General features: G+C 63.7%; 1 protein-coding gene across 1 annotated transcript in view; it reads right to left on the bottom strand.

Annotated features, from left to right (window-relative positions):
• The window catches only part of MFSD12 (major facilitator superfamily domain containing 12), an 11,501-nt gene extending 1,951 nt beyond the window's left edge, over positions 1 to 9,550 (bottom strand). The window contains exons 1-7 of the mRNA XM_027668398.1: positions 9,226 to 9,550; positions 4,034 to 4,244; positions 1,877 to 2,000; positions 1,455 to 1,652; positions 1,164 to 1,256; positions 994 to 1,086; positions 140 to 351 (exon numbers count right to left, since the gene is read on the bottom strand). Of these exons, the coding sequence (XP_027524199.1) occupies positions 140 to 351; positions 994 to 1,086; positions 1,164 to 1,256; positions 1,455 to 1,652; positions 1,877 to 2,000; positions 4,034 to 4,244; positions 9,226 to 9,505 (1,211 nt within the window). The 5' untranslated portion in view covers positions 9,506 to 9,550. The remainder of the gene's footprint in view (positions 1 to 139; positions 352 to 993; positions 1,087 to 1,163; positions 1,257 to 1,454; positions 1,653 to 1,876; positions 2,001 to 4,033; positions 4,245 to 9,225) is intronic.
• Positions 9,551 to 9,670: the final 120 nt, after the last annotated feature.

The raw sequence follows: 9,670 nt of genomic DNA, 5'->3' as shown, positions 1-9,670 counted from the left end.
CTGCTGTGCTGCAGGAGGAGAGGGAACCTCAGCGGGTGCCGTGCTGAGCTGAGCTGTGCCACACAACCCCGCGCAGCCGGAGCCTTGTGCCCTCTCATGGGCAGAGCCCACACTGCAGCACAGCCCAGCACAGGCTCACTGCTGCCATCCCCGGTCCATCCCCCGCAGGAGCGGCCCTACCGTGTTGGTGCCGATGAGATCTGCTGTCATGGACAGGGAGGTGACCAGGATGGTGGCAGAGCCAGCCCCCAGCAGCACGGCCGCTCCGTAGACCTCAGCTCCCGTCGGCGTGGCCAGGGCCACCCAGGAGGCGAAGGCCAGGACCACCAGGATGCCCACGAAGTAGGTCAGCTGGGACAGGGAGGGGCAGAAGGACAAGGGGGAGTTCAGACACCAGCTTGGCACCAGGGGCAAGCAGAGAGGGCACAGGGGCCAGCAGTACCCAGGACCCACGAGGGACAGCCCTGGCTCTGTCCCAGCTGGATTTAAACAAGGAGCCCCCAAGAGCACCACCTTGCCATGGTCTGGGCTGTTCTGCAGCCAGAGAGCCACAGCCCTGGGGAGAGCTGTGGGCAGGGTGTCCATGAGTTCAGGGGACACTCCACTGGCAACCAGCAGCGTGGAGGGGACACACTGGGGGGGCAGCTCCCTCCTGCTGCCCCTGTGCCCAGCCAGGGTGGTGCAGCCAGACCGCCCTCTGCCCACCTCAGGCACCTCAGGGCTCTCCAGCCTGGTCAGGGCTGCACAGCACAGGGTGGCTGTGGACCAGCACCGCCTTCCCCAGCCCCAGGATGTGCAGGACAGGCCCTCATCCCCACACCTGCCCACCACCCCCAGTCCCAGCAGGACCCACAGTGCAGTGGGGGGTTGCTGGCAGAGGGTACATGAGGGGTCCCTGCTCTCCAGCTCAGAGGTGCTGGATGCTCTGCCCACAGCCAGGATCTGGCCCCTGCTGGGGTCTAACTCCAACCTCTCCAGTGCCCCCAGACTCACATTCCGACCGATCCACTTGTTCACAGGCTTCATGAGGAAGGAGGAGAGGAACCCACTGACATACATGACCAGGGGGATGGTGGCGATGTATTTCTGCAAGGGACAGGGAGGAGATGATCTCTGGGCACCAGGACCCTGCCCAGGTGCCCTCGGACCTGCCCTGTGCCCACCTTGGAGAGCATCAGTGAGTTGGTCAAGTACATGGCGATGTAGGTCTGGGACAGGTTGACAATGAGGCGGGTGGACATGTAGAGCACTGCCACCTGTGAGGGGACAGGGACAGGACAGCCCCACTCAGCCCGTGGGGAGGCACCTTCCCTGCCCACCTGTCACAGAACTGTGCCCACCCAGAAGGGCACAGCCCCTCTGACAGGTCGGGTGCCCAGTACAGCCCCACCCTCCACATCCCCAGTGCCCAGGCAGGCAGCCCCCTGGGCCAGGTGAGCGCTGCCCAGCTGTACCTGGTAGAAGGAGGGCTCCAGCAGCCAGTCCTTCCAGAGCAGCAGCGGGCGTGGGGGGCTCGGGGGCTCCTTGTGCAGCAGGGGGGTGGTCTCCTCCAGGTCAGGCAGCACACCCAGTGGGTACGGCTTCTCCTTGGTGCCCAGGTGGAAGATGAGGGAGGACACAGCCCCAAGCCCCACCACAATGAGGGCCAGGTTCTGGTGAAGCAGAAGGGGTGAGCACAGCAGGGGAGGTGGCCCATCATCAGCCCCCCAGCAGTCTGGAGAGTAAGGAGGGGTTCCCAAAAGCCCAGGGAGGGCTCGGTGTGGCCCTTGCCCAGCGCAGTCAGGGAGGTGAGGGCACTGCCCTCTCGCCCCCGGCAGCACCTCCCCAGCTGAGCAGTGGGAAGAGGGAACCCCAGGGACTGTTCCCTGCCACTCACCCGAAACACAGGGACATCCTGGGGGCCCAGGTGCTCCATGTGGTCGGGCTGGTCTGTCTGGAAGTTGAGCAGGAGCCAGGTCAGGCCGTACACAGTGATGTTGGCCATGACGGTGAAGGCATACCTGAGAGGGAAGGGAAGGGAACCTCAGGGGATGTGGAGGGACAAGGATGGGGACAGAACAGTGGGACATCTCAGCCCATTGCTGTGCTACAGCCTCTGCACCCCAGTGTCATGGCTGAGGGGACACCTCCAAGGGCATGAAGCACCTGCCCAGGCATCAGCCTTACTGGTGCCACTCCCAGCATGCCCAGTCCAACCCTCAGGGCACGACTGGGAGGAAACCAAGATCCCTCTGGGTCAGACTGTCACCTTCCAGGTACAGCTCACCTCTGCCTCGAGGATCTCATGAGCTGCCTGACCTGGTGCCCCCAGAGCTGGACCCTGGGGTTATCCCAGTGCTGCCCCACATCCTTCCTGCTCACCCTGTGGGACAAACAGCCCATCCCACATCCCGATCCCACCTGAGGAGTGGTTCCATGCAGGGAGCCGGATGCATTGCCCACCTAGCCCTGGGGACATCCCATCTCTGGGTCAGCCCCCACAGCCATGCCCAGCTGTCCCCAAGGGCACCCAGGGGGGCACAGTCCCTGCCCTGTGAGCACCAGTCCCAAAGGAGAAGTGTCCCATGGGCTGTGTCACCAACATCCTTGGCATCAAGACAGTCCCTCCTGGAACCAAAGGGTTTGAGCCACCAACCAAGGACACCAGTGTCCCTTGGCACATAGAATCATAGAATCATAGAATAGATTGGGTTGGAAAAGACCTCCAAGATCATCAAGTCCAACCCCTGATCCAACTCCAATTACTATATCATGGCACTAAGGGCCACATCCAATCTCTTTTTAAAAACCTCCAGGGGGGATGGTGAATCCACCACCTCTCTGGGTAGGCCGTTCCAATGCCTGATAACCCTCTCTGTAAAGAATTTCTTCCTAACATCTGACCTAAACCTCCCCTGGCAGAGCTTGAGCCCATGTCCCCTTGTCCTATTGTTGGTTGCCTGGGAGAAGAGACCAACCCCCACCTGGCTATAACCTCCCTTCAGGGAGTTGAAGAGAGTGATGAGGTCGCCTCTAAGCCTTCTCTTCTCCAGACTAAACAACCCCAGCTCCCTCAGCCTCTCCTCACAGCACTTGTGCTCCAGTCCCTTCACCAGCCTCGTTGCTCTTCTCTGGACCTGCTCCAGGACCTCAATATCCTTCCTGAACTGAGGGGCCCAGAGCTGAACACAATACTCAAGGTGTGGCCTCACCAATGCAGAGTACAGGGGAAGGATCACTTCCCTGCTCCTGCTGGCCACACTGTTCTTGATGCAGGCCAGGATGCCACTGGCCTTCTTGGCCACCTGGGCACACTGCTGGCTCATGTTCAGCCTCCTGTCAATCAGCACCCCCAGGTCCCTCTCCGCCTGGCTGCTCTCCAGCCACTCTGTCCCCAGCCTGTAGCGCTGCAGGGGGTTGTTGTGGCCAAAGTGCAGGACCCGGCACTTGGCCTGGTTGAACTTCATTCCATTGGAGTCAGCCCATCTCTCCAGTCTGTCCAGATCCCTCTGCAGAGCCCTCCTGCCTTCCGGCAGGTCGACACTCCCTCCCAACTTGGTGTCATCTGCAAATTTGCTGATGATGGACTCAATCCCCTCATCTAAATCATCGATAAAGATGTTAAACAGGACTGGGCCCAGCACTGACCCCTGGGGAACACCACTGGTGACCGGCTGCCAGCTGGACGCAGCCCCGTTCACCAGCACTCTCTGGGCCCGGCCCTCCAGCCAGTTCCTGACCCAGCACAGAGTACCCCTGTCCAAACCATGGGCTGCCAGCTTTTCCAGGAGTATGCTATGGGAGACAGTGTCAAAGGCTTTGCTGAAGTCCAGATAGACCACATCCACAGCCTTTCCCTCATCCACCAGGTGGGTCACTTGATCATAAAAGGACATCCCACAGGACCCCCTCGTGGCCCAGCCCTGGTCCTGCCACGCTGAGGACTCTGATGTGCCACAGCACCCAGGGACCTCCTGTCACACAGTAAAGGGATCTGGGGTGGGCAGGGCGGCTCCCCCAGACCCAGGGGACCCCCAGGTGTGTCCGTGCTCACCTGAAAGCCGTGAGCTCCACCTTCTCATGGTCACTGCTCACCAGCTCGGGGATGAGAGCCAGGTGGGACACCTGTGTGGCTGCCCAGCCAAACTGGAAGATGACAATGAAGGGGAGGTAGTAGATGAAGGCTGCCCACTGTGGAGTGCCCTCCCTGCAGGCCAGGCAGGGGCTGAACACGAAGGGAAAGGACACAAGGACGCAGGTGGTGCCTGAGGAGAGAGTGAGAGGCTGCACATCCAAGACATGGCCAGAGTGCCACTGTCCCTCCCCAGGACAGGTTCCACCCCAGAGCTGGGCCCCTTTCCCCAGCCAGGTGACACAGGTGGAGCCCCAGACACCCCCTGAATCCTGCACAAGGAATGTTTTCCCCCTGTCGCACCCAGCACGGACAGTCACTCCCCAGTCGAGGTCCCTCCCCAGCACAGCACCACCTAGCACTGCTCTGTCCTCTCAGAACACCAGGACAGCCCCTCACTCTCACACCCACAGCCACCAAGAGTGTCCCAGGTGCAGATAACCAGCCCAGGGACACCCCTCCCTGCTGCCTGCCCACGGTGATACAGCCCCCGAGGGCCAGGAGGGCTCCGGGTGTCCCACAGGCAGCACGGCTGTCCCCATGTCCCCTCTCCCCTGGGGCTGGCACAGGGAGCCACACTCACAGATGTCACCCACAGTGTGACGGGTGACGCTGAGCCACGGGGGCTCTGAGCCATGGGAAGGCCCTGCTGAGTCAGGGACAGCAGAGCCAGGCTCCTCCTCCTGCTGCAGCGGGACAGCACAGGGACGCTGCGTGGGGACGCTGCCTGTGGGGCCCCGGAGTGGGGACCCTGAGTGGGGCAGGCAGGTGGCCTGGCCTCTCCCTCCTCTTCCCAAAGTTATGGAGCTGATCTGCCAAGTGGCTCCATGGCCCCCCTGACCCCAATACAGAGCCACCCCCATGCCCTGTCCCATGTGTCACCATGCCCTGTCCCATGTGTCCCTAGCCACACTGGGTGCTGCTGAAGGGCCATGGGAACCCGTTCCTACAGCTGAGGGGAACCTGCAGCCACTTTGTCAGGTCCCCAGCGTCCCCTCTCCAAGGGACTTTGCAAGACCCTCCTCTCACTCACGAAGGGCAGTTCCTCCTCCTCACTCCCACACAGCAACGCAGGCCCAGGGCAAAGAGGTTCTCCCTGTGCCAAGGGCAGCAGCGACAATCCCAGCCCAACTCCATCCACTCCAGCAGGGCCCGGGGGGGGAGCTGGGTGCTCACAGCCAGCTTTGGTGCTCCAGGAGCTCCCAAAGGATGGGGGACTCAGGCACACGTGGTGCCTCTGCCCCAGACAAGCCACAGGCACAGGAAGGTCCAAGAAGGTTCAAACCAGCCCAGCCCTCGGATGGGGCTGTTGGTTTTAACTGAGCTCAGCTGGGGGACGGGGGGTTCCAGGACCCTGCAGGGTCAGGCTCTGTAGCCCTCTGAGGGCTGTGTAGGCCATGCCCGTGCTCTCAGAGCAGCACTGGGGCAGGAGCTGTGGGTCCTCAGCTGCTGCAGCTTCCACGGCCATCCCTGTGCCCATCCACGAGCCACTGCCACCAGCACACACACAGAGGACTGTCACCCCCTCCTCTTTGTGGCCCCCTAGGACACGCAGAGCCCACTGCTGGGTCACCCCCGTGGCTACCCCACAGAACCGTGCCCCTCTGGCATGGGGTTGCACCCCAGCACCCCCAGTCTGCCCAGATGTGGCTGCACTGTGAGTCAGAGGGGCCTGGGAGACCCCCTCCTCTCTCAACAGGGGCCATGGGAGCCCCACAAGACCGCCCTGCCCATCCCTGAGAGCAGACAGAGTGCCAGGCTCTCATCTCCAGCCCCGCGGGGCAGGATCACGGGAATGCCAGGCACGGGCACCCGCGGAGGAAGCCGGATCCCACAAAAGAGCCGCGGACCCCACAAAAGAGCCGCCGAGCAGGCGGGGACCGCTGGCGGGGCCAGCCCGCACCGCGGCCGCGGCGGGGAGATGCCTCCGATAGCAACTCGTGGTGTCTCCCCCGCCCCGAGGCTGCGGTTTCACAACGTTTCCTCCGATCTCAGCACGGGTTTGCCACCGGACGAGACACCCCCGCTCGCACACAACATCCCCGCCGCAGCGCGACCGAGGGAGCCGAGGGAGCCGGGCCGCCCCGGTCCCGGCGGCTTTGCCGGCACCGCCGGTCACCCCGTGGGCAGCCGAGGCGGATGGAGCTCTCACCTTGGGAATAACCCACGCTCTGGCCTGGAAAACATCTCCATCCCTGCTCCAGCCTCCATCCCTGCTTTCAGTTTCCATCCCCGCTCTCAGTTTCCATCCCGGCTCTCAGTTTCCATCCCTGCTCCAGCCTGCCCCGGGCTGTGCAGGGTGCTCTGCTCCCAGGATTAGGGTGCTGGGGGCGGCCACAGCCCCCCGGCAAGGCCTGAGTCAGGACTTCCCCTCTGTGCTCGCTGGGCAGCAGCCAACAGGAGGGGGGTGGGGGCACAGCTCCGGAATACTTCCCTTAATCTGGGGCACCGATCTGGCTGACAGGGGTGAAGCTGCTCCCCCAACACCCTCCCTGACTCCTCAGGCGAACTCCAGGGAGCTCCTTCGGCCGCCTTATCAGGCTGCCCGTTGGGTTGCACAAAGCGGTTGGTCAAGATAAATTTGGGATCAAGATAAGAGGACCCACACTGCAACCGTCCTCCCTCTGCACGGGTCTGCTCCGGGCGAGCTGGTGCTGGGTGTTACTGAGAATGGCCATTTCTTCCACTAACTGCCCTGTCCTCAGGCTCCTGCACTGGTCACAGCACCAAAGACCCCTCTCCAGGCCACCCCGTCCCCTAAGAGAGGGACCAAGGACACCTCTCCAGGCCACGCTGTCCCCTCAGAGAGGGACCCCGACACACGGGTCTCCACCAGCCCCTGCACTCTGTTGTATTTTTTGGCCCCAGGGCAGGAGACGAGACAAGACCCTGCCAGTAATTCCTGTGAGACGGTGCCTCCTGTGCATCCCATGGGCTGGACCCCCACTGCCAGCCCCTGGGGTGCCCACCCCAGCACAGCCAAGGGCCCCGTGCCCCAGGGCCATCCCTGGGGACACAGAGAGCTGTCCAGGAAACACCTGGGCTCCTGGGTCAGCCCGGGTTTTACTGTCAGTCCTGTTTTTGCTCTGAGGGCTGAGCACATGACTCTCATCCCAACTCACTACCACCCACATGGGCACGGCCCAAGGGACACTGAGTGGCCCCACAGGGGCCGCAGCCACCCCTGGGGTGGGACATGGACACCACAGTGCCCTTTCCCCATCCAGGCTGAGCCATCTGTGCCTGGGGAATGCCAGAGCATCCCGCTGTCCCCCTACACATGGAGGAGCCCCATGCCACCTCACTGACATGGGCGATTGTGGGGATGCTGTCCCTCCACACCAGAAGGGCACCTTCTGGGCTGCCCCCTCCTCACAGGGCACCCCAGACCCATCTGCTCCCACACAGGGCACTGCTGCTGCACCAGGGCCCCCTCACCCTCCACACAGGGCACCCTGGAAAGACCCCAGGGCAGCCCCCCTTCCATGGGGGGGCTGTTCCCTTCCACCCCAGGGCACCCAATTCTGCTCATCCCTGAGGCTGCCCTTCTCCAGCCAGGGGGGACCCTGCCCTCACCTCACTGACACATGGGCTGTTCCCCCTCCAGGCAGGGGGCTTCCCAGCTGCCCTGGGGCCAACTCCCACCCCAGACAGGCTCCCTCAGGGGCCACTCATCTTCAGGGAGGCTCCCTGGTTCCTCCCCCCCACCAGGGTATCCCCAGCACTGATCCCCCAACCCAGAAAGACACCCTTGATCTTGTTCCCCCACTCCAGGGCAGCACAGAGAGGTACCCTGGGGCTGATCCTGCACCCCAGAAAGGCTCTCTCATCTGCACCCATGGCCCCCCAGCAGAGCCCCCCAGGGCCAACCCTCTCCACTCAGCATCCCCCAGCAAAGGGCCCCAGGTGTCCCCCACCCCGGGCACCCCAGAAAAGTTCCCTCTGGGCCATTCCTCTCCACTTAGAGTATCTCTGAAAGGCTCTCTCGGGTGTCCTCCACCACAGAGCACCCCGGGGCCATCCCTCTTCACTCAGAGCCCCCCAGAAAGACTCCCTCAGGTGACCCCCACTCAGAGCCCCCCCAAAAAAACTCCCTCTGGGCCATTCCTCTCCACTCAGAGGATCCCAGAAAGGCTCCCCTCCCAACAAACGCACCCCAAAACACCCCCCCAGGGCCACCCATCTCCACCCAGGGCACCCCAAAAAGCCTCCCCTGGGGCCATCCCTCTCCACTTAGAGCATCCCTCAGATGTCTCCCAACTGACACCTCAGAAAGGCACCCCTGGAGCCATCTCCAGCCAGGGCACCTTGGATAGCCACCCTCAGTTCACTTGCCCAGGGCACCCCAAAAAAGGCTCCCCTGGGGCCATTCCTTTCCACTCAGAGCATCCCAGAAAGGCTCCCCCGGATGTCCCCCAACACAGACACCCCAGAAAGGCTTCCCAGGTCACCCCCATCCACCCTGGACACCCCAGAAAGGTTCTCCTGGAGGCATTCCTTTCCACTTAGAGCATCCCAGAAAGGCTCCCCTGGATGTCCCTCAATCCAGACACCCTAGAAAGGCTCCCCAGGGCCACCTCTTTCCACCCAGGGCACTTCAGCAGAGTGTTCCCCACTCAAGGTACCCCAGCAGAGCCCCTCAGGGGTCACCTCTCTCCACCCCAGGCACCCCACTCTCCACTTGGAGAATCCCAGAAAGGTTCCTCTGGATGCTCCCCAAGAAAGACACTCCAAAACACTTGCCCAAGGGCCACCCACCTCCACCCAGGGCACTCCAGAAACACTTCCCTGGGGCCATCCCTTTTCCACTGAGAGCATCCTAGAAAGCTTCCACTGGGTCACCTCCACTCAGAGCACCCCAGAAGGGCTCTGCTGGACGTCCCCCAACCCAGACCCCCCAGAAAGGCTCTGCTGGACGTCCCCCAACCCAGACACCCCAGAAGGGCTTCCCGGCTCACCCCCCTCCACCCAGGGCACCCCACAAAGGTTCTCCCGGGGCCACCCCCCATCCACTCTGCTCCCTTCAGTCCCCGCCGTCCTCTGCACCCACCAGGGGCCAGATGTCCCTTCTCCTCCCTGTCCCCCCCCCGGTCCCGCACGCCCCCCGCACCCACCGGCCAGGTGCCAGCCCTTCCTCCTCCCGCAGCGGCCGCAGCCCCGGGCCCGGTCGGCCTCGAAGCCGAGCAGGGGCGTGCAGAGCCCGTCGGCCGCCTGGCCGGCCAGGAGCAGCGCCCCGGCCCCGCCGTGCCCGTAGCCCAGCACGGCGTGCAGGAAGGGCAGCAGGTACGTGAACCACAGCGCCGAGCAGGCGTCGTTCAGGAAGTGCCCGCACGCGAAGCTGAGCCGAGCCCGCAGCGACAGCGCCGGCCCCGCGCCCTGCGGCGGCTCCGCCATGGCCCGGGACGGCCCGGGAAGCACCGCGGGACGGGCCCGCCGGGAGCGGATGGGCGGGAGGGAGCACTGGGAGGGACTGGGAGGGACTGGGAGGGACCGGGGGGGGACGGTGACCCCCTCCCGCCCCGTGCGGAGCCGCCTCCTGGGCGGGGAAGGGGTGGGGGG

The sequence above is a fragment of the Corapipo altera genome, unplaced genomic scaffold (assembly GCF_003945725.1).
Source record: "Corapipo altera isolate COAL_440 unplaced genomic scaffold, ASM394572v1 231, whole genome shotgun sequence".
NCBI classification, from domain to species: Eukaryota; Metazoa; Chordata; class Aves; order Passeriformes; family Pipridae; genus Corapipo; species Corapipo altera.
This window is presented reverse-complemented; position numbering and strand designations above follow the sequence as displayed.